Source organism: Lutra lutra, chromosome 3, assembly GCF_902655055.1.
Source record: "Lutra lutra chromosome 3, mLutLut1.2, whole genome shotgun sequence".
NCBI classification, from domain to species: domain Eukaryota; kingdom Metazoa; phylum Chordata; class Mammalia; order Carnivora; family Mustelidae; genus Lutra; species Lutra lutra.
This window is the reverse complement of record NC_062280.1, coordinates 3,656,123-3,681,303: the sequence shown is the minus strand read 5'-3', so window position 1 is coordinate 3,681,303 and position 25,181 is coordinate 3,656,123. Positions and strand designations below refer to the sequence as shown.

Below are 25,181 nucleotides of genomic sequence, written 5' to 3'. Positions count from 1 at the left end.
CTCTTTAAGCTTCTGTATCAGTTAAGAATTCGATTGGGCTGCTGGTTGAAGAGACTCCAAAGTCAATGGTTTAAACAAATAGGGGTTTTTCTTGTGTAAAAAGAGGGAGGTGACAGTGAGCAGTGGTTCAGCAGCACAGTGATGTCAGTGTTTATATCTCTGTGACATCGTAACCTTTCTCTTAAGGTTGCCACAGTTACAAGAGGACTGCTACACTTCTAGCATCAGCTCTAGAATCCAGCCAGGAAGAAGGACATAGTACACAGGGCCAAAGGTATTTGTTAGCTGTCAGCTCCGTTCCTTTTTAAAGATCTTTACTGAAAGCCCCATCGAAAAACTTTTGCTTATGCCTAATTGTCCAAAGCTGGGTTGATGATAACCTCTAGATGCAAGCAAAAATGGGAAATGTCGTCTTCGTTCATCTGGGGGCTTTTTGTTTGTTTTTCCTAAGTATCTTATCACCCACAACAAAACTGGGGAGCTAATAATAAGGAAAAGGATATAGAGTAGGCAACTAACAGTTCTCTTCTACAGCTCCCAAATTCCAGAGCCAAAGAGTTGCTGGTCTTGCACCACTGACTCAGAAACAATCCCCAGACCCATGATTACTGACCATCTTTGGAAGGTTCTAGGAGAAACCTATATCAGGAGAGGTAAGAAAATGACCTAAGGACTGACCAACTATGGAAAAGGGCCAGAATAAAGCAAAACTATACATTGTCCCAGACAGATTGACCCTTATCTCAGGAGAGGGCCAAAGAGCTAACAAGCAGTTCTTATTTAAGGGAAAACAACAACAACAACAACAACAACACACACACACACACACACACACACACATATTAAGGAATACCTTAGTTTGTAAACAAGGACATAGTTCTTGTCATATCTTTTGTCTTTTCTCCATTCTTTCTCTAAATGGACATAATTCTATATAATGAGAAAACTTCTTTAGGAGATAAAGTCTAGTAGAAGATCATCTGTTCTCAGCATAGAAAGCTCTAAAATTCATTTCCAAAATGAAACTCAACCATCTCTCTCTCTCTCTCTCACACATACACACACACACACACACACACACACACACACACTCCTAAAGACTTTCAGGTATGATACCCTCATAGATGCATGTCTCCAGGTAATCACGAACTGAGTTACATATCCATTTGAATAACCTCATTTGCTGACATGTGTACATTATTCTTTGGTCTTAAATGCAAGCTACTTTTGTAGGTACCCCAGTTACTTAAGATTGATTTCAGAGACTAGGGAACTAGATAGTGAAAAAATTTCCAAACCCAAAGACAAGCATCCAAGTTTTTAAACACACCCATTTATTTACTCCAGCAGACAGAGTCTTGGCATATAATAATTACATTTTGAGCCACAGAAAACACTCAGGAGATAGGAACTTCTGATTCTACCACTAGCTAATTCTGCTGTTTAGAGCAATTCACTTAGCCTCTCTAAACATAATTTCTTATTTTTAGAAGAGTGAAATTGGCATTAGTGTTTATTTCCTCTAAGTTCCAAAATCCTATGGTTTTGGAGATTCTAGTATTCAGTTAGCATTTGTTCAATGTCTGTTCTGTGTTAGGCACTGTTCTACGCACTATGGACACATTAGAGTCTAGTTATTATAATGGGGGAGGATTTTTAAGTCAATTCAAAAGAGAGGGTAGGGGTTCTTGGGTGGCTCAGTGGGTTAAAGCCTCTGCCTTCGGCTCGGGTCATGATCTCATGGTCTTGGGATCCAGCCCTGCATTGGGCTCTCTGCTCAGCAGGGAGTCTGCTTCCCTCTCTCTCTGTCTGCCTCTCTGTCTACTTGTGATCTCTCTGTCAAATAAATAAATAAAATCTTTTAAAAAAAGAGGGTAAATAAAATACCTAGAAATAAATTTAAACAAAAGGTGAAAGACCTATCCACTAAAAACTACATAACATTGCTAAAAGAAATTATAGACGTAGGTAGATGGAAAGACATCCCATGTTCATGGGTAGCAAGACTTAATATTGTTAAGACGGCAGTAGTACCCAAAGTGATCTACAGATTCAATATAGTCTCTATCAAAACTCCAACCACCCTTTTTGCAGAAATGGAAAAGCCAATATTCAAATTTATATAGAATTGCAAGGGGCCTTGAATAGCCAAAACAGTCTTAAAAAGAACAGTAAGAGGACTCACATTTTTCAAAACTTACAATAAAGCTGCAATAATCAAAGTGGTATGGTACTGGCATAAAGACTGACATATGGACCAATAGAGTAGAATTGGGAGTTCAGAAATAAACCAATGCATCTATGGTCAATTGATTTTTGACAAGGCCGCCAAAACCTCTTAATGGTAAAACACCAGTTTCTTCAACAAAAAGTGCCTCCACATATAAAAAGATTGAAGTTGGACCTCTACCTTACATAATATATAAAAATTAACTTAAAATGGGTCAGAGAACTAAAAGTGCTGAAACCATAAAACTCTTAGAAGGAAATAGAGGCAAATCTTCATGATCTTGGATTTGGCAGTGGATTCTTAAGTAAGACCAGAAGTGAGCAATGAAAGAAAAAAAGAGATAAACTGGATTTCATCAAAATTAAAAACTTTTATGTATCAAAGGATATTATCAAGAAAGTGAAAAACCAACCTACAGAATGGGAGAATATATTTGCAAATCACATATCGGATGAGGAATTAATATCCAAAATATATAAAGAATTCCTACAACTCAACAATGAAAAACAACCCAATTAAAAACTGGGCAAAGAGGGGTCCCTGGTGTTTCAGTCACTAAGCGTCTGCCTTTGGCTCAGGTTATGATCCCAGAGTCCTGGGATCGATCTCCGCATCCGGCTCCCTGCTCAGCGAGGCTGCTTTGTCCTCTCCCTCTGCCCTGCTCCCCCTGCTGTGCTCTCTCTCTCTCTCTCTATCAAATAAATAAGTAAAATCTTAAAAAAAAAAATGGGCAAAGAACTTCATTAGAAAATTCTCCAAAGAAGAAATACAGATAGCCAATAAACACATGAAAAATGCTCGACATCACTGATCATTAGGGAAATGAAAAATGAAAGCCGTAATAAGATACCACGCTTCACACCCATTAATATGGCCATTGTCAAAAGGAAAATAACAGATATTGGCAAGGATGTGGAGAAAATGGAAACCTCATCCATTGCTGGTAGTAATGTAAAGTGGTGCAGCCATTATGGAAACAGTTTGGTGGTTCCTCAAAAAGCAAAACATGAAGCTACTACATGACTCAGCGATTCTATTTATAGGTATATACCATAAAGAATTAAAAACAAGGACTTGAATAAATATTTGTATGCCAATGTTCATTGCAGCATTACCACAATAGCTAAAAAGTAGAAAAAATTTAAGTGTTCATCAACAAATGAGTGGAGAAATAAAATGTGACATAGATCTATAATGGAATACTATTCAGCCATAAAAAGGGAATGAAATTCTGATACATGTTCCAACATGGATGAACTTGAAAACATTAGGCTAAGTAACATGAGCCAGCCCAAAAAGGACAACTATATAATTGTTCATGTAAATGTAATACAAGAATATGAAATATCTTCTACAAAATATTTAGGATAGGCAAACTCATAGAGACAGAAGGTAGATTAGAGGTTATCAGGGGTTGGGAGAAGGGAATTATTGATTAATAGTCACAGTTTCTGTTTGGGTGTTGGGACTAGGAAGTGGTGATTATCTAATGCTGTGAATGTAATTAATGCCACTGAATTATACACTTAAAATTGATTAAAATGGTAAGTTTTATATTACATATATTTTAACCACAGTAAAATTTTTCCCCCCAGAAATGAGAAGGTAACATACCTAGGTAGGAAGATTTGGAGACAGCTTCCTTAATAGGAAGCCACTAGCTCTGTCTTGAGACGTGTATGCAGATGTACACAGATGCAGACTTACACGTGCGTAAAGACAGTCCAGGTACCTAAACACAGATACCCAGATAAACACAAGAGTTACATGCCTCTTGGTATGTACATACCTACATACCTACCTGTATATAAAGGTGGTTGGTTATGAGTCACCATCAGAATTCAAACATTCGCACTGTATTGGTGCTTATACCTACACATTACATTATGTAGTGATATAGCTACACAGGTTAACCAAAGAACCTGTTCACCTACTGAAAAGCGTGTTCTACATGCTACACACACAAAGACACCCCACAGAAATCCTAATGCGTGATGTAACCGAGAATGGGTTCAAGGGCATGTAAATGGGTTCACTGATTGATAGGAGGGGGAATCAGGGTCGTGAGCAAAGAGACAAGCGTTGGAAGCTAAGAGTTGTGCGGAAGGGAGGGGTTGGAGGACGGGTGAAGTGACTGAGCGGGAAGATAAGTGGCTGTCATAAGAGGGCATCAGACGGCTTCTTTGTCAAAGAGATTCAAATCAGAAAAGGCTTGAGTTGCCAAGTTTTACTCTTTCTCTCCCCTGCTACTATATGATCTCTGGTTGTCAGAGAACAAGCAATGCACTCAGTTACCTTTGTAACTGCACCAACCCTTCTGATTGCTCCCCACACAATTTTAGGGGAATTCTCGGGTGAGTTCAATGAGCTTTCTGTGTCTTCCTTCTGCCCAAATACAATGAGCCTCCTCCCACACTGAGTTCAGCAGTGGGAAGGTGCTGTGCGCACTGGCACCTAGCTAGGGACCGAGGCTGAGGAGGGAAGCCCCATACTGACCAAAATCTTTTCACGGGTGATCAAGCTGAGGACATGAGATGCTGGGAATGGGGAGTCCGGAGCTAACGAGCAGCATTTAGAGCTGGTTCTTTTTTTTTTTTTTAAGATTTTATTTATTTATTTGACAGAGAGAAATCACAAGTAGGCAGAGAGGCAGGCAGAGAGAGAGGAGGAAGCAGGCTCCCTGCTGGGCAGAAAGCCTGATGCGGGGCTCGAACCCAGGACCTGGGATCATGACCTGAGCCAAAGGCAGTGGCTTAACCCACTGAGCCACCCAGGTGCCCCTAGAGCTGGTTCTTGAAGGGAATAGCCAGTGGTGAGAAGACAGACGAGATCTTCAAGAAGAACAGTACTCTTGAGGCCTGAGTGCAAGGCTTCCCCCAGGACACGGCTTTTGTGCTGGTTCTGGTGTCGTCTGCGGTGGCAAAAGCTGTAGTTAGCAGAGAGTTGCTTAGGTCAGCACTTCGTGAGAGCCACCAGGGAGCTCCAGATGGAGACAGAAGGGGCCTCTTGTCTCCAGCGTCTTTCCCGGCCTTCCCACCCCAGCACCGACGCTCTGTTTTCTCCCTTCAGGGACTAATTCCCTTCCACCTCCAGTGAAAATCCTGAATGACTATGAGAGTCAACCTCTTATCCTTCTCTGTTAAGAAAGATAATTCTTACTGCTAACCAGTAAAATCAGAATGAATTACATGCAACTATCAGTACTTCCTCTTTTTCATCCTGTTTTGAAAAGCCAAAAAATAGTCTATGCCAGTATAAGATGTTACAATTTAGCAAAGCGACATCTTGGTGTGTTCTGTTGTTTTTTTTTTTTCCTGAGTTCCATAATACAGTAATTTTTTGAAAAGAGTATGCTTTTTTTTGAAAAGAGTATAAAGATTGAATAAAAGTTGGTCTTTAATGGAAAACCAAGATTGGCTTTGATTTTTGATTGTAGGTTTGGGTTTTTTTTTTTTTAGATTTTATTTATTTATTTGACAGACAGAGATCACAAGCAGGCAGAGAGGCAGGCAGAGAGAGAGGAGGAAGCAGGCTTCACCCCGAGCAGAGAGCCCGATGCGGGGCTTGATCCCAGGACCCTGAGATCATGACCTGAGCTGAAGGCAGAGGCTTAACCCACTGAGCCACCCAGGCGCCCCTGATTATAGGTATTTTTAAAAGTACACTACTTTCTGTTAATTTTTAAGTATAAGTATTATAATTTTAACAGATATTAGTAACATTTGAGATGTGTGTTTGTGTGTGTGACAGAGATGTATGATTTCGCTGAGTGAAGTCTACAGCCCATAAAATCACTATTCTTATTACCTAATGCAATTAAAAATGTTTTTGTCATTCGACTGTTATGTCCATATTACAAATTATTTGAACATAAAGGATGTTGATTCTTAGATGAAATTATCATGTTCTGGCTCTTCACTGGCTTTGAATTCAATTGTGGTAGAAAAATGATTCTATCTTTGAAAATAATTTAACTTTTGTAAGCATGCATGCATGGATAACTCCGAAATGAATAGTGAACTTTAGAAGCTGAAACCTCTTCTGACAGCAGCTCGACTTAATTCTGGAAGAAATTAAGAAAGCGAAATCTAAGTACGTGCCCTCTTTTAGGCATAATACAGACTTGAGACAAATAGACAAATATTCTTGACTTGGACCATCTGAGGAAAGATTCTGACTGTCTTTCCATGTGATTTGCATATAACTCACAGGCCTACACAGAATCCCACAAGCCAGCTGCCTCGGCAGGTTTCCTACTCAGAGGAAAGAAAGCAGACCATTGTCAGAATGAGGGACATGAGGAATGAGGAACAGTGGCTGTGCATGGACCCGCAGCTTGCCTAAGTCGGGCACTGAGACAAGGGCCTCCCCAGAGCACGCGGTTCCCCAACCTCCATCCCACCCACCTGCCCCCGCCCCGCCCCCAAGGGCTAGGACAGCTCCAGGGTCTCTGGCTCGGAGGCCTGGAGGATAGAGTCAGTGTGGGTAACCAGGTGGTGTTTGTTTTTTTTTTCTTTGACATGTGTATGGATTAAAACTTTATGTTTCTGTTTTAAATGTTAGGGGTTTTCATTTTTCACTTTAAAATAAAAGCTAGGAGCACCTGCTAAGTGTCTACTAAGTGTCTGCCTTTGGCTCAATCCTGGGATCAGCCCTGCGGAGGGCTCCCTGCTCAACAGGGAGTCTGCTTCCCCTTCACCCTCTCCCCCTCCCCCTGCTCCTGTGTGTGCTCTCACTCAAATAAATAAAATCTTTTAAAATATAAATAAAATAAAATAAAAACTAAATTTCTTTTTTAGAAAAAAATCACTTGTTTATGTAAGAAAACTTAAAAACACAGGTAAGCAAAAATTATATATATATATATATATATATGATATCAGTTTGTAAACCTATGTCTACAATATCCATTTTGATTTTGATTTTATATATATTGTGTGTATATATAATCATTTAAAAAATCAAAATGGGAATATTCCAGAGAGACTTATAAACTGATATTTTTATAGAATGTATAAGGAACATTGTTTGATATGTAGACATTTATGGCTTCATTCATGGCCACATGATATTGCATTAGAAGTAGCATTAATTTACCTTCAGTTGCTGGGCACTTACGTCTTAAAAGTGTTTTGCCATTATTGGCAGTACTATGCTAAATATACTTGTACTTGCATCTGTTTATATTACCTGTTCATTTTCCACGGATGAAATTCTAGAAATAGAATTGTTAACTATACCTTTTTTGAGGTTTTTGATTCACATAGGTAAGTTTCCCTTCGGTAAGATTATCAGCTTACACTCCAGCCAGCTGAATGTCCTCGTGCTCACTTCTATACACTCTCAACAAAGCAGAATATTAAAATTCTTGAAAACTGGTTAAAAAAATAGAAAGAAGAACTTGTAGAGAAGCAACACGGAACTATAAATGAGGGAAATAAAGAAAAGGCAAGAGAAATAATGTTCTTTTTCCCTGACAGTTCCCACTCTGGTCAGATTCCTTAGTCTTTCTTCTCCTTATGTGTGTATTTACTTAGGTCATGTGCAGGACATTGTAGTAGACACTCACCAGACTGATTTCTTTCCTTCCCATGCACACAGCCAGACTACATATCCCAGGCACACACGAGGCTAAGTGTGCTCGTGATTCTGCGTAACACGGTGTGGGTGGGAATGACAATATGCTGTGAAGCCTGGCCGGGTCCTCTTCGTAGTTCTCTTCCTTTGTCCGCTGGGCAGAGGCTTCAGGAACACCGGAGGATGCCAAAGTCTCAGGAAGGAGGAGCCCAGGTCCCTAAATCACCTCACAGAAGTCCATTTGTCAAATGCCCACACTGAATTGTTAACACATGCAATTAATAAATTCTGTTGTCTTAAACCATGGAGATTATAGAAAAACTATAAAATTGAGATAAACAAAAGAAAGAGTTACCCAGACTTCTAAAGACCAGAGGTAACTAATTGTTACAGAAAGTAGTCTAGCCTGACAAATCCAGGCATGTTGCTGCTTTTAGTCAACCCACATTGGAATTAGTGGTAAAAAAGGAGGGCTTGGTATTATTTTCTCTTTCACAATATCGTCCTCCCTTTTGGATACCTATTGTGGAAAATAGTAAGCTGTTATGTATAAAGTAATTACGTATAGAAAACTGCTTCTGTGTAGGGTGTCCTCATCTCTACGTACGTCTCACACTCAAATATTCATGACAAAGGAGTAGGAAACTAACATAAGTAAATAACTGAATATCACTTCTTTGATTTGGGATGATGTCAGCCTGTGGTCAGAAATGCACAGACCATTTTAAGCAATCATCCCATCTATTCCCCAGACTCCTAGCTCCTTTGAAGTAAGGAAGACCATGTGGCCAAGGAGAGGTGAGCAGAAGCCCCAGGGCTGTCTTCTGAGAAGGTTAGCGCGAAGCCCACCTGAGATTCTAGTATCGGTTTCCCCGCGGCAGCGACCAGAGAGCTGGTGCGGCCACAGGATGGCAGAGCCCCCACCAGCCTCCTCCCTGAGTGAACCCGCCTCCCCATCTGGAATGGACATGTGGCACAAGCAAGAATGAAACCTTCTTTGCGTTAAGCGCTGGGGTTTCAGATGACTCGGAAAACTGCAGCATAAACCCGTCTGTCCAAGAGCGAGGCGCACCCAGTCCTCTGCGTCTGGCGCGCTCCCCATCAGCGGCTCAAGCCACCGTTGATCAACCTCAGACTCGCTGCATGGGATCTGACTTCCCCGCTATGAGGGAAAAGGTGAGGTAATGAACAGGACTTCAGAATGGAGAAAGGTAAGAGATCCCTTCCCGGTGCAGGAGTGATTTTCCCAACACAAATAAGAGGCAGATGTGGTTGTTTGGATTTTTCTAGCCCCAAGTGGCTTATGAAATAAATTTAAACTACACTTACACCATGTGAGAATCACTAATGTCGCATGGTAGCAATGACAAGAATGAGTCGGATTTCTTGCTGTGCTAGGCCAGTACATTGTATCACTTAATTTCCACCAGTTCCTAATGAAAAGTGATACATGGCAAGGAGTGGAGAAGTTAGTTTGCAAAGAGAGAATATAAAATGAAGCAGACCCTTTGCTCCGTGTCTAGTAGCTTTAAATGAATTCTCTTAAATCAATGAATGATATTTCCTATCATATCTTAATTCTCTTATAATGAACTTGTATTATTTTTGTAATTAGAAAAATGTATTTCTGTTTTGGAAAGAAAATCACTGTGAGTGAATGAAGAATTAATAATCGTTTCCTCCATTAACCTGTACATAATAACACTTAACACAAACAATGCCCACCCACTTCTTTAACTGTTTAGTTCAAGGGCTGAGCTCCTGGAGGGCAGATGCGGGTTGTGATTTCAGCGAGGAAGCACATCATAGAGGCTCAAATATGTGAGCTGTGTATTGAATGATTCTGCCTACCCTTGGCATGTTTGTCCATCAACTCTGTCATTCTGGAATCATTTGCCTTAGTTTCTTTTTTTTTTTTTAAGATTTTATTTATTTATTTGACAGAGAGAAATCACAAGTAAGCAGAGAGGCAGGCAGAGAGAGAGGAGGAAGCAGGCTCCCTGCTGAGCAGAAAGCCCGATGTGGGGCTCGAACCCAGGACCTGGGATCATGACCTGAGCCGAAGGCAGCGGCTTAACCCACTGAGCCACCCAGGCGCCCCTCATTTGCCTTAGTTTCAAGTGATATTCCAAATAGCTTTGTGGGCTCTGGACTTGCCCATAAGTTCACACTTAGCAGAATCCGGGGATGCAATAATGGAATTGCCAGAAACAGAATCCAAATTTCTTGTTAAATGGAGTCTCTGTGCACAAACTCCGCATCACTGACATCATCACTCTCCCAGATAAAATCAGGCAGGCAATTATAACACCAATTCCCTCTCTTTTCATACTTTTGTATTACCCAATTCCTGCATGTGGGTAAGTATATCAGAAATCATCTTGTTATAGCTGTAGATAGAATTTTTGTTATCCTAGTACCCATTTTAGCTTCTTTTTCCTTTGCAAGTTATTTGCTGTCATTCCTCATGCTAGGAACAGCTGAAGGTCATTTTCTAGATAAGCAATTTGCCCAATTTATTTCAATTTTCCCATTTTAAGAAAGTTTTGGCTACCAGGAATATAAGATAAGATTTCACTTGTGGTAATTACTGAATTTCAAGTAAGTGGTAAATGAAAACTGCCTGTTATTACGTAAGGTAATTTAAACTCTTTGTGGGAAGCTATTGGTCTATTTTAAATAAACCTTCTGTTGACATTGTTTAGCTAAAACTATTTTAAAGCCTCCACGAAGGTCTATATCTTTAATTTTACTTTACTATTATAGTCATTTTACTAGCTACAAAACTATAGCAATCTATCTCTGGCAGTCTCTTTCTGACGCCCACAGATGTATCCGCCCACACACTCACCCACACAAACCTACACTCTGACTCACATTCAGAACGATTGTCAAAAAATCCCCACTCCCTGTCTAACTAAAATGTTCCTTTCAAACACATGCTACTTGTTTGATCTATTTCCATGTATCTGTGAGTCAGCTGAGTCTTGTCTGATCGACCCAGTAGACGAGAGCCAACATGTATGCCTTTTTTTTTTTCATATGGATTTGGCAAACCTGATACATATTCAAACATTTGAGATCATAAAAGCCTGGTGAGCAGTTTTTCACTCACAACACTTTTGGCATTAATTGTGTAGGTTTTTTTCCTTACACCAATGAATTTTTCAACTCCCCAGACACCAACTGTGTGTCCTACAATTCAATTCTAGCACTAACTGCCAGAGTTAGCAGACAGGTTAAGAGCTCATTCCCACAAAACTGCCCCGACTTCAGACACCAATCCTAAATCCCAAGCCAACTGTATTTCTGATGGTCAGGCTATTTCCCATGACCCCCTTCTCAAGTTCCATAATTTGTTAGACTGGCTCACAGAAACAGTCTGCTTGCTATTTACTGGTTTATTACAAAGGATACGACTCAGGAAGAGCCAAAAGCCTGCTTGGGCAAAATATAAGGTGGGGAGGAGGCAAAGAGCTTCCATGCCCTCTTCAGGCCTGGGCACATCACCCTCTCAACACCTCTATATGTTCACCCATCACGAAGCACTCAGCTTGATCATTTAGTGGTTTCTTTGGAGGTTGCCTTATATAGGCATGATTGAGTAAGTCATTGACCACTGGTGATTAAATCAGTCTCCAGCTTCTCTCTCCCCTCCCTGGAGGTCAGCAGGATGGGGTCGAAAGTCCTAACTCTCTAACAAGGTTGGGTCCTCTGGGAACCAACCCTCATCCCAAAGCTACCTACGGGCACAACAAGAGTTGTGCCATAGCATATACCACTCTGGTGTGGTTGAAAAGGTCTTAGGAATGACAAAAGGTGCCCCTACACTCTTTCAGGAAATTCTAAGGGTAGAAGCTCTATGTCAGGAACCAAGCACAAAGGCCAAATATGCATTTATCACACTTGAGAACATTTACTATAAATGAATGCTTATCCAAATGCTGGGAATTATTGCTAATTTAAAATATTATCCTAGAACTGGCAACATGTTTAGGGCTATCATTTCAACGCATCCAAAGAATGAGAACAACTACAATTTAATATCACAGGCATCTACCTGAACTGCTGTTGAGCAATTTCACAAGGGAAGGAAAAAGGATGCAATTCATTTTATTACAGACAGCAGAGCATCATGTCACTTACATATAACTGTTTCATCCAGTGTCATCTAGTATCTGAACCACAGCTGTGATCCAAACAGAAAGGATAAGACTGAAACCTCCAAATGAATGTACTCAAGCTTTTTCTGGGGGGGGGGGGGAAGGGGGTACATGGCTTATAGGAGTGACCCTTGGGCATACACTCTATGCTCATTTAATTTAATTTTACGTGGACTATTAGCAGGTTGTTTATGTGACTTACCAACCTGTCAGCCAATTAAGGAGCATCAAATTAAAGCAACAAATTCAGGAGAGAGGCTGAGAGAGGCTGCTGCAGGTAGGTGGCATTCTGTTAGGATGAAGAGATAGCTGACAATCTCACAGCAAAGCAGAGAGCAAAAAATTTGTGAGAAATAAGTAAAAGTGAGGACATTTAGTGTGGGAGTAAACCTTCCAGTACCCTCCAGGACTATTTGAGGGTATCATGGTTTTGTAGTACAGAGAAGAACTGAGTTTTATGATGATGATAATCATCAAAAGAAAACTCAGTTTGGCTCTGTTTGAGAGGTCAGAAATACATAACCCATTTGTTTGTGTAAAAATAGTTCCAAGCAAATTTTTAAAAATAGTAAAATAATATGTATTAATTTTATTTTAAAAAGTATTCTTTATACAAGAGTATAAAGGGAAAAGTAAAAACTTTCATTTAACAGCCCCTACCCCTTCAATCTTCCTCCACAGCTTAATGGGGGAAACTCCAGAAAACTAGGAAATTCATTTATCTAGAGACCCCATTTTCTCATGATCTTGGCTAAAGGCAGCAGGGCTATATAACTCAGTCCCCATACACTAATCTGGTCGGGATGTTTTTGCTACAGAAGAAGATAATGCCAGTTCCAAATATGGAGAACAAAGGTGATATTATCTCTTCTTGATACTAGCCTCTGTATTCATATCTCTTTATAGCCACTAGTCTAACTACTTCTCATTGTTTTTTTGGATGCAAGACAAAATTCTAAAAGAGTACCAATGCTTAGTTTAATGAGTTCAATCAGTGATGCCTGGTGGTTCAATGTGCTTTATTTATTTTTTTTAGATTTTAATTTATTTATTTGACAGAGATCACAAGTAGGCAGAGGCAGGCAGAGAGAGAGGGGGGAGCAGTCTCCCCGCTGAGCAGAGAGCCCGATGCAGGGCTCTATCCCAGGACCCTGGGATCATGACCTGAGCTGAAGGCAGAGGCTTAACCCACTGAATCACCCAGGCGCCCCTCAATGTCCTTTTTGAAATATGCCAACAAGTGCACTCTTTGGCATCACATATACTAAAATTGAAATGATACCAAAAAGATTAGCATGGCCCCTGAGCAAGGATGACACACAAATTTGTGAGCTGTTCCTTATTTTAAAATAAAATACATAAAATAAAATAAAATAAGCCAACAAACCTAAGAAAACCATTGTAGGGGGTCACAGAAAAAGGGTAGGCAGCTTGGTTTAGCAGGAGGGCTGGCCTCTTGGCCTGACTACTTCCTGTCCCCCTGGTTCCTTTTCAGATCTGGACCAGATGAGAAAACACCAAACGTCCACCACCACCATCGCCTTATCTTCAGAGGTAGTTTCTAACAGGAGCTGAATTCCCACGGGCCCCAAATAGTCTCAGTTATGGGTTCCAGGGTCTCAAGCGAAGGCTTTATAAGTCTAAACAAGAACCTGGTGTGCACCAAAAATATCTGTCAGAATGAAAACCGTCGTTTCTTATTTGCTTGAGGAGTAAAGAAAGGTGTTTAAAACAATAGACAACATTAAAGTACAGAATTTGAATATCTGCTTATACCATTTGAGGTCAAATTTGCTCAGAAAGAAACAAATTTCCATTGGTAACTGCTCTTTTCTTATGAACTCTGTATAGCTTGCAATTGAGACTTATCTATAGGAAACTGAAAACTTTCACAAGTAGCACATGAATTTTTGATGCATTCGAAATACAGATTGCGCTGAAGTTATCAAAATAGAATCATATTTCAAAATAAGAAATACTGTGAGTCAGGACAGTCCTACCAATTATAGTGACCTCGTTTCTGAATGTCTTAAAGCCTGGGTCAGCACGATGATAGCAAAGCAATGTCTCATCAAAATGATGTAATTAAGAATGGGTGGTGGTATTTTACCCCTCCTCCCAAGAGTTCCAAAATGCTTTTGAACATGTTTATAAATATTTGCGTTTGTGTCATTTTAAGGGGGGGCTTTCCATTCAAACATTTGGCTTTCATGAGTCATCCCCAGTCTGGTTCACACCCAGAAGCATCCTGCGTGGCCATCAGTGCATACTGGGCTCCATAACTGTCTTGTTTTCACAACCGGCTGGAGTGAAGATGGGAGAGGTGGAAGATGGAGAAAGACATATTGAGATAAACATGAGAACAGTCTTGTTTCCTTATGGGATTGTGACAAATATGCACCAGTACCCTACCATTTAAGCTTAGCTTAATGCTGGGATTGTGATGGATTTGTTTTTGACCTTTTAAGAAACATCCAGATGATTATCCCTGATGTTGTTACTTTTTTCAGTCATTATGTGTATTTGCTAGCTAAGGACACCCCAGAATTCAAATTACAATATGCAATTTTACTTTTATTGTTGTAATTACAGTTATTGGATCCTAAAACGATCAACTAAAAACAACTGGAAGAATAAATTACCCTTCCCCGTATTGAAATTGAAGAGAATGAGGGTCCTTAGTTAGAATTTTAATTAAATTGTTCTTCAGCTAGAATTAAAAACTTTTATGTAAATAAGGAAGCAACAGTGATGAAGCATATCAATTAGCAATGTGTCTCTTTTTAATTTCCATTCCTAAAGGAAAAAGCATGGGAGTTGAAGTAGCACATTATATATCTCGGGGGTTAGATGTCAATATGGAAAAAAAAACCCACTAAAGCTAAAATTGCCATGCATGTTAATGTGAATTACAGATTTTTTTAAAATAAGAAATAAGTACTTTGCAAATTATACAGTAGATAGAATATACTATGTATTCCTCTTTATTGGATTAGAGGAAGGGTTGCACGCTCAGGTCCTTATATCTTGAGTGGCACTCTATGTACCTGGTCATATCTTGTTTGCAGATTACATACTAAATGCTTAGGAATGATCTTTGTTCTCTCTTACCTCCCCAAAACACTATTCCCATTTTTCTTGAAATATGTATTTCTCTCTGTTTATATTTTATTCTTCCCAATTTTTGTGTGGACTTGGTTATCAAAACAATATCACTTTTTCTTCACTTTAAGAAAAAAAAAGATGTGATTCATACATTTGTGACTGACAACTGTCACTTAGCCTTCATGTGAAAGAGGCAACGAAGAATGGTGACGACTGTGATAAAATAGAAAAGCACATGCCTCCTTTGAAATGAGGATCCACTTCTAAATACCAGTAAATATGGCAATAGCCATATCCTTTTTTCACGAGAAAGCCTGAAAGTATATAAGTATTAAGTATTTAAGTTTTTATGGCTCAATGCTTTAAAAACAAGAAATTCCATCTTAGGAGGCTTAAAAAAAAACCCAATAATTACCACTGGAAAATGTGAGACATTAAACATTTACTATTAACAAATATTAAATATTTGTACTTCAGTTCACATTAGGGGAGGAGAGAGAGATGGAAAGTGCCGAGGACCCTGGAGTGGTTTCCCTCATGGTCCACCTTCCACCTCTCAGCCAAACACCAACACAGGTACTGCTCATGGGACACCTGAGGTGCCATCAGTCATCTCTGATCCTCTTCTAGAAACCATTCCCTAATTTGCTCCAGAGTGAATGTTTCACACTTGAATTCACACTTGCTGGGAGAGATGGTAAAATCTTAGGGCAATTCTAACAATAACAATAATGAACTCATGTTGAGCGTCAGGCACTATTTATTCTTTCACTTAACAAGAACTTACTGAATGCCTCCCATGTGCTAGAACTAGGTTTCTGGGATGTATTAGCTAATTTGTAGGCATTGGAAATATATCAGTTTTTTTAAAAAAGAAAAAAAAATGCCTGTCCTTATGGAAATTAGATTCATTGGGGAGACAGATAATAATAAGTATATTGAGTATATTAAAATGAGTTAAGTATATTAAGTTATACTTAATAAGTACTATTAAGAGATGGTAATAAGTGCTATGGAGAAAACTAGAGTAAGAAAGAGTAATTTCTCTGGTACCACAATGTGTAATCGAAATGTATATACTGGGTAACTGGCGGAACCTCCACACTGATTTCTTGTGCTGTGGGATGAAAGCTGTATTCGTGGGGAAGACAAAGTGAGATATCTGAAACTGTTGCCCCTTCATATGAGAGTGAATAAAAAACAGTATCACGTCCTGGGGGAAATGGCAGCGTTTAGTGCTCCCAGTCAAGACCTGAAGAACACAGGGTGATGGCCCTCACTTATCCCCATGTAATTCGCCAGTCTGACCCTTACAAAAACGTCTGATCCTGGGAAATAATGAAGTCAACCATATAGTGGCCCTGGTTTCAGTGGCTGTGCCAGATGTAATATCTCTGCTGAAACAGGCTAATATGGCCTCAGGTACCTTACATTGATTAGCAAATGCCTTCATTTCTATTCCTATCAAGGGAAGGAAACAGAAGTATGTGAATGACACAAACATTTACAGTCTTGACCAGCGTTAATTCTTTTGCTCTCTGTGGTAATATAAGCAAAGGAACCTAGACTGCCTGGACATTCTGCATATCATCACAATATTGAAAATATCGTATGTGGTGGTTTTTAGTTATGCCCACAAATGCTTTGGTATTTCTTCCTTCAAGAGACAGAGCTTAATTCCTGTCCCCTTGAGTGTGGTCTGGCCTTAGTGACTTACTTCTAACAAATAGAATATTGCAGAAGTGATGATATGTGACTTTTAAGACATTACGACTTTATTCCTTGCTCTCTTTTGGATCACTTGCCATGAGGGAGGTCAGGTACCATGTGATAAAGGCACTGGAGTAGCCATTTCAGAGAGATTTATGTGGAAAAGAACTGAAGCCTGCTGCCCAAAGCCATGTGAGTGAGCCATTGCCGAAGCAGATCCTCCAGCCCCAATCAAGCCTGGACAGCATCTGGCCTGTAACCTCATGAGAGACCTTAGCTATACTGCCTAGCAGACTTATGCTATTAGAGGTATGTGTGATGGGAAAAGACATTTTAAGGAGTTTCCAGCAAGCCCTGGTAAGAGAATCATTATGAAGACATTAGAGTTCTGGAACAATGTTACACCATCTATGGCAGACACCATTCAAAATATAGCTCCTGATGTGCTACTAAGCCGGGGTATAGACAGAACACCTGATCTCCGGACATCCAGTGACTGTGCAGCCAGAACTGTTTGTTACAAGGTGTGTTCTGTCAGATCTACTAAGTCATAAGGTCATGTGAGCCCAACAAAAGTCCATAGTGAGATGGAAGTGGTACATCAAAGACAATGTGCATGTGTAGATGGCTTACATTCCTGTTTCAACCATCACTAGTGCACCATTGCCTGCCTCTCAGCTTATATTCATGGGTTTTTTGGGGGGAGTACGGTGGTGGACAGGCAAGTTCCCTTATGATCAACTCATGGAAAAGAAAAAAAAAAACCTGTCCTGATACATAAATGGATTAGCTTGGTATGTGGTGAAGCCAGGAATGAACCACTGTATTATAATCCCCATCCAAAGATGGCCTTAATGGGAAGAGCTTTGGGGGTACATCTGGTCATCTATATTGTGTGGAAAGAAAAGTAGCCTGAAATAAAAATGTAAGACTCATGCAATGAATAACACAGCTGCTTAGTCAGAGGTTTAGAAAGAGAAAGATTCAAAAATTGGGAACGAGCATGTCTACGGAAGAGGCACGTGGATAGACCTATAGGAGTCCATTCCTCCAGCTACTGGAAGAATTGCAGAAATCCTATTCAGAATATATTAAAAACCCTTCACATCTTCATTTTAAAGAATGAGACAACCCAGTTTAAAAATGGGCAAAAGGCCTGAATAGACACTTTATCAAAGAAGATGTATGGATGGCAAATATGCACATGAAAAGATGTTCAACATCATCAGTCACAGAGAAATGCAAATTAAAACCAAACTGAAACACTATTTCACAGTTAGGAGAAGAGCTGAAGTTAAAAAGACAGAACACATTGTACACCTCAAATTAATACATTATAATATGTCAATTACATCTCAATTTTAAAAGTTTTTAAAAGACTGAACACATCCAAGTATTGGTGAAGATATAGAGGGACTGGAACACTTACACTTCTGGTGAAATACTTTAAAATACTTTTAAAAAATACTTTAAAATACTTTTTAAAAATTTACTTATTCACTTTAGAGAGAGAGAGAGAGTAGGGAGAGGCAGAGGGAGAGGGAGATAGAAATTTTAGCAGACTCCTTGCTGAGCTCGAAGCCTGATGAGAGGTTTGATCTCACAACCCTGAGATCATGACTTGAACTAAAACCAAGAGTTGGAAGCTCAATTGACTGTGCCATCCAGGGGCCCCCAAAATGTAAAATACTTTGGAAGACAGTTTGGCTGTATCTTTAAAAGTTAAATATACACTTACTATATATGATCCAGCCATTTCATCTTTATTTACCCAAGAGAAAAGGAAGCATATGTTTACATAAAGACATACACACATATGCACCTACATAAAGACCCACATATGTGAAGTATTCACAGAAGCTCTATTTGTATAATCCCAAACTGCAAACAACCAAAAAATCCATCAATAGGTAAACAAATTTTGGTCTATCAGTACAATAGAATACTACTCAGCAGTGAAAATAAACGAACTCTAGAGTCACACAACAACATGTATGAATCCAAATTAATTATGCTGAGTGAAAGTAGCTAGACCAAAAAAGAAAACTTACTGTAATGACTCTATTTATCTAGTATTCTAGAAAATACAAATTAATCTATAGGGACAGAAAGAGATTAGTGGTGGCTTTGTGATAAGGTGGTAGGTTGGAGGGAAGGAGGAGGAATTACAAAGGGGCATAAGGAATCTTTTGGGAATATGCTCATTAACTTACCAAATTGTACATTTTAAATATGCAATTTACTGTATACCGTTATACTTCAGTTAAGCTTTTAAAAGACAAAAAAGATTAAATCTCATGCCAGTTATGTCTAGTACTTGATCCTTGGAATCAAAAGCCATAATCTTGAAATGCTCTTCCCATTAACTTACAAGGCAGTGACCTGAGGCAAGCCAGGGAGCTGACATTATCTAGAGGTCAGGTCAGTGTGGCAGGCTGTTGGGAGCTTTAAGTCAGGAGGTTAGTGGTATTCACTTATTCATCCAAAAAAAGTGTATGTGTATGCATGAATTTGTGTGTGTATAAAATCTGGTATTCAGGGATGCCTGGGTGGCTCAGTCAGTTAAGCGTCTGCCTTTGGATCAGGTCATGATCCCAGGGTCCTGGGATTGAGTCCCCTATCAGGTTCCCTGCTTCTCCCTCTGCCTGCTGTTCCCCCTACATGTGCTCTCTCTCTGACAAATAAATAAATAAAATCTTTTTAAAAAATCTACTATGCAGTATCAGGTATTATTTTAATATCTAGGGACACAGAGTTGAATCAGATACAAATCCTGAGTTTAAGTCAAGGTCATGAACCAGGTAACCAGAGCTTCTTAAATCTGAGACCATCCAGAAGCATGTGAGTGTCTGATAGGATCAACAACGAGTATGGAGGTGACAGACCCAGATCAGGTAGTACTGGGCACTGAAGGAGAGCTACATTGATCCAGGAAGTGTCTCTGAGGATCCAGATTCTGGCCCTTGACATCCAGGCTTGAGTCATTTAGCAAGGGTTATAGACAGGAGCAGGCTCCCTGAGAAACGGTGAGGTAGGGTGGATGCCCCCAATTTTGTTTATACAGTGAGCCAAAGAATGAAAGGAAGCCTGGAGGGAAATGGTCAGTGTGAAGAATACCAAAGAAACTAGCAGGCCAAGCATGAAAAGTCTACAGTAGAGAAGAGAGAAAAATAATGCACCAGGGAATAGTTTGGTGGGAGAGACAGTGGAGACAAACTGGAATCTGAGGGGCTCTTAAAACCCAGTCTGAACAAATGGAGCTCACTGGGTGCCAGCAGGGATTAGCACAGAGAGGGAACCAAGAAAGGTCTTAGTGAGAGATGCAGTCCAATCAGAGGTTGGATGAGAATCCTTTCTTGTATGAACCCAGGATGTATAGCCAAGGACTCACAGCCAGTCAGAAGAATATATTCAAAACAGGCCTCTGACCAAACGATGGGGGGACGAGCCAGTCCTTGCTCATCAGTAGGGAAACAAATGACCATGGAAGCATGACAGTCATGAGATTTTTGACAAGAATCCAAGGAAAAGATACCCAGATCAGAGCAGAAATTGGTGCCTATGACGTGCTGATGGGAGCTGTCCAGGGGAGGCCAAACTAAGAGGGCTAAAAGCCAAAGATTACAGCCAATTTTAAAAGACATTAGGACACACAGAGACTAGGGCTGGTGAGAGAGAGGTAAGTTCACCAACAGATCTTTCAAGGACACAGGCTCCTTTGGAGATTACCCAGGGACTCTGACTCTGCCCATTATGTCAAATTCCTACATAGTCATGTGTCGGTCCCAGGTTACTGAGGGCCTTGGCAGTCAAGCTAGGAGTTTAGACATGAAGAAATGGGCATGAGGAACAACTGTAAGCTTTCAAGCAAGAGCACAACAACAACAACAACAACAATCACTCTGGCAAGTTGGACAGAGAAGGAGATAGCTTGTTAAAGAAGGCCAGTTTGGAAACTATCACAGCCTCTCAGGAGCTATATGGTGAGGGTGGCAGCTGTGAGAGAAGGAGTTGCTGTCAGAGAGGAGGGAGAAGAAACCAGACTGTAGGAGATTAAGCTGGTTGCCTCTATGTGGTAGATAGATGGATAGCTACGTGATAACACAAAGATAGTAAAGTGTTAGTTGAAGAAAATAAGTAGGAGGCATGGTAGTATCCACGGTACAGTGCTTTTAAATTTTTTGTATGTTTGAAAATGTACACAATAAAATGGCAGGAAAAAATGGCCAAAAACTATGCCCCTTCTATCTCTGCCCTTGTAATATGATTTTACACATTCTCCCATCAGGTAGTGGACTCTTTTCTACCTGTGTGCCATGCAACTTGATTTGGCCAATGGGACCTTAGTAAATATGACATATGTAAAGGCCTGAAGATTTGGGCATTGAGATATACCATTTTTCTGAACTTTGCAATTACCATCATATAAATGATCTTGGACTAGCCTGTTGAATAGTGGTAGACACATGGCCTAGTCATCCTCATTTCTCTAGCTGACCTCAAGCCAACCATTGGACATGTTTGTAGAACCACTGGCTGCCAGTTGATCACAGATGCATCAGTGAGCCCTGCTGAGACCATCCCAAACTGGCAATCTACAGAATTGTGACCAAAATTAACTATCATTTTAAGCCACTAAGTTTTGAGGAAATTTGCCAGCAAAAGCCAACTAATACATTCTACCTGCTATCCCTTTGACTTCATTCTGAGGGAACTCCATGCTGAGCCCTGTCTGTCTTTATGTGGCTTTTCAAAGTTTCTGGGAGAGGTCAGCTGTATCTGGGGATTGGAGGGAGGATGACATGGTATGGGGTCTGTGACATGAGAGGATGCTATGGGGTGGAGCCAGTGTGACATTAGGGCAAGAGTCAATGTGACATGGGGGAAGACTTAGTTTGTTAGATGAGGGCTCTAGCTCAGAGTGGAGGGAGTTTATTTTGAAGTTGAGGGCTAGTAAATGTCACACAGGTAGATGAAGATCAGCCACACGAAGTGAGGACAGGTGAGTAAATGTAAGGGAACCAGGGACTGAAGTATTACTGGAGACAGTGGAATAAGGCAGACACAATTGGCCAGTTGAGATTTATCTTTGGTAATAAAGTTCTTAACTCACAGGATATCCCTCTGTGGTCAGGCATTTCACCTTAGAAAAATTTCCCAGACTATAATGGGAGGGCAGACTCTCTAGAGAAATAGGGTCTGGCTGTCTTTCCTCCCTTTGATGCCATCCTCCCTTGGTTCAGAGCATTTTGCTCCTTTGATATTCCCACCCCCTTGATATTTCTCCCTTTGCAAAGCTTCTAGAAGGTCAGACTTGTTGGTAGTTCACTCCCTTCCTAGGTCTACTTACAGCCAGAGGACATGGAGATCACAGACATGAGCCACCTCTTTCTAGTCTTCAACATTCTGACAGCGACTGGTGAGTGCTGGTGCCTAATTTGGCTTAAAACTTTGAAAAGGTTATATTGGAGTAAAGTGTAGGAAATGGGTCTAGATAAGATGGGTGGAGAGAACATTAGTTAGAAAGATAAGAATTTAGGATCCTGTAATTGGAAGTTGCCTTGCACATTCAGCTATCTAGAGCCACTGACTTTCCTCTGGCTCCATGGGTGCAAGAGAAGATTCAGACTGAGATAGTAAGACTTGGCACAGTAGATGGTGGGTGTCAGCAAGAGAATGTGATTTTGCTATGTAGTTAGGAAGGAAGCTTGAGGAAAAGAGAGGATAATCAAGCTGAAGGAAGAAACATCAGTGACACATTGACTATTTCCAAGCATGTCCACATAAAGTGTTTCAGACTTCCATCTTCTGGAATGTCTGTCCATCTCCAAAATTCTGTCTTCCTTTCCTGACAGCAGTGACAACAAAAACTGTAAAACCAACACCAGTACAAGTAAAATTAGCCCAGCAGTTCAATCAGATGGACAGCAAAACTGTACCAACCTTTTTGGTTTTCCTGAACTCAGAATATGAGCCTTGTCTGGGGACCCTGATCCACAAACAGTGGGTTCTCACTGCAGCCCACTGCTTCTTGCCGTGAGTAATGGGGGGTCTAAACGGAAGGGTAGCTCCCTTAGTCACCGAGATTGCCATGGGGGTACTGAGAATCAGCCCTGAAGAAACTTGCCCAGAGGTTCTCAAGCCTGAGAAGGGATTGGGAGGAGGCAGGAAATAGATCTAGGTGGTTATGAGTTAGAGTTCTGGGTGGGATGATGTAGACAGAGGGAACTGGGGAAGTTGAGGACTAGGGGATGAATCGGTAGGGAAGAAAGGCCTATATACAATGTGGTGCAGATCAAAGAATTATAGAACTGCAATACAATTGCTCATTTGCCAGAAAGGAAATGGAGGTCTTGTGGTGGAAGGAATTCATGCAAAGTCACAAAGCAAGTTGGGGAGAAAGGATACAAGGTGAACAATGGAATAATATCTAATCCTTCATGGCCTATTCCAGATTTCTTGAGATAAACATTGCTGCTTCAAAAGAGAGTTTCCAAAACAAGATTGGAAACTTAAGACCCATGCTTACTGTTCAACACCCAGATTTTAGCCGGGATTCTGCTGAGCATGACCTCATGCTTATCAAGCTGAATCATCCCCAAAAGCTCAATGATCAAGTGAAGCTGGTGGTTCTGCCCAATAGCACAGATGACAGAAGAGGGGAAAAGTGCACGGTCTCTGGCTGGGGCTGGGAATGGAAGAATTCCAGTGAGTGACCTTCAAGACAGACCCTTAGTGCCCCTTAAGTATCCACTCAAAGAGGATCATCCTATAATTATTATTATAGATCATGAGAATTGGAAGAAGCCTGAGAACTTATAATATCTTAACCTCTAGTTGTATTCATTTGGAAACTGAGGCCCAAACTGGTAACATGACTGTTTATGGCGGGAGGTGTCTGGAATCCAGTGTTCTTGGCTCATTCATCCCCCAGGTGAGGGGTGAAAAGGTGTCTGGGTGAGGATGGGGCTGGCTGGCTATCCTGCTGGTGAAGCTGCGTGTGGCTTATTCACTAGAAACTAAGAGGCAGGCATTCACAAACAAAAGCATGCACACACAAGCCCAAGGTATGCATTTTGCAACACTGGGACTAGACCATGGTTTTCTCGTTTCATTATGTTTCTTCTTCAGTTCCTTTTCATTTTGGCTTTTTCTTTGATTGAATGATGGAGAGGTTAATGACAGAAAAGAGGGAGGGAAGGGGAGAAGAAAGGGAGATGAACATGCTAAGTTTCAAAGAAAAACAAAGCCTCCTCTCTCTTTCTTTCTCTCTCTCTCTCTCTTTCTCTGTGTGTGCATGTGTATGTGCACATGCTCGTGTGCATAGACACAGAGCCCGATATTCAGATAAACCAGACTGTCTTTTGGTTCCCTAATGATGACTGCCAAGAGTCCCCTGTGAGAGAATTTCCTGTTAAAATCACAGAGAACATGTTCTGTGCGGGATCATCTCTGGAGAGCACACACACGTGTAAGGTAACTCTTTTCCCTCTGCCCCATTTGAGTTTGGTCTGGGACACTGTTTTGGGGCCCATTTATCTCCCTCAACCAATCTAATTTCCTGTCTCTACATTCAAGAAGAGGTAAAGGTAAATGGGATCCAGGAAAGGATGTGTCCTTCCAATAACGAATGAACTTAGATGCCAGGGTGAAAATATCTCAAAGTGTATTTCTTTATCGCTAACTCTGATGTGGCCTAGAATGAGTGCTGGGATGTGCCCAACATGTCCACCAGACATTTATCCCTGTCCTTGTCACCTACGTCTCTCTGTTCTAGACCCCTCAGATAGGGACTTTGCACTAGGTACTAGGTCATCTTTGTTTTGGCTATCCTGCCTGACCCATCTGTCCTTTTTCTAACAGGAATTAGCAGCTGCCCCAATCCTGTGCCAGAATCAGCTCCATGGGATCCTATCTTGGTCACCAGGATGTATTCTGAGAGGTGATATTGGCTACTACACCAGGGTTTCCCACTATACAGACTGGATCCACAAAGTCATCCACAGCAACTAAGCTCTCTCTCTTCCCTCTCCCAGTGGCCTCAGAACTGGGTCTACCATCTTGACCCTTCCTTTCCCTCAAGTCTCATAAAAAGATGGGAATAGAGTCTTTGGCTATCAGAAATTGTCTGTTCCTTCTGTTCTCTTGACTTCCCTTTTCCTTTCTCAGTCCTAGCCTGAATGATCATCAAAGGATTTGAGCTGGATAACATTCTCCTAAATAAGCTAACTTCACTCCCTTCCTCTCCTCCAACTTCCTACTCACCTGCCATGGTTTCCTCAGACTTCTATGGAGCAGTTCTCCTCCAACCTCTACCCTCCAGAGGGCATATGGGCCTCAGGAATGTGATGGTGAGACTGTGGGACCCAAGGTGACTCCTTTGTTTAACATCACTT

The 25,181-nt window shown here is 40.7% G+C and overlaps 1 protein-coding gene, 1 long non-coding RNA gene and 1 other non-coding gene across 6 annotated transcripts; all 3 read left to right on the top strand.

Annotated features, from left to right (window-relative positions):
* Nucleotides 1–215: 215 nt before the first annotated feature.
* LOC125095442 (uncharacterized) lies at nucleotides 216–14,430 on the top strand. Its single transcript, XR_007125885.1, has 3 exons — nucleotides 216–274; nucleotides 13,466–13,524; nucleotides 14,150–14,430. It is a non-coding gene; the product is annotated as an uncharacterized LOC125095442 (long non-coding RNA).
* Nucleotides 13,211–13,317, top strand: LOC125096579 (U6 spliceosomal RNA). Its single transcript, XR_007126260.1, has one exon. It is a non-coding gene; the product is annotated as a U6 spliceosomal RNA (small nuclear RNA).
* Nucleotides 14,431–21,661: 7,231 nt separating the features above from the next.
* On the top strand, nucleotides 21,662–24,977 carry LOC125095440 (serine protease 58-like). 4 transcript variants are annotated; one of them, XM_047721828.1, is made up of 6 exons: nucleotides 21,662–21,787; nucleotides 22,110–22,204; nucleotides 22,641–22,821; nucleotides 23,240–23,493; nucleotides 24,113–24,261; nucleotides 24,649–24,977. In XM_047721828.1, exons 2-6 carry the CDS (start codon nucleotides 22,147–22,149, stop codon nucleotides 24,796–24,798), a joined length of 792 nt encoding a protein of 263 aa, XP_047577784.1. In that variant the 5' UTR covers nucleotides 21,662–21,787; nucleotides 22,110–22,146; the 3' UTR covers nucleotides 24,799–24,977. The 4 variants fall into 4 exon arrangements, with proteins under 4 accessions (XP_047577784.1, XP_047577785.1, XP_047577783.1 ...); XM_047721829.1 differs by having other exon boundaries at nucleotides 22,090–22,204; XM_047721827.1 differs by having other exon boundaries at nucleotides 22,083–22,204.
* Nucleotides 24,978–25,181: the final 204 nt, after the last annotated feature.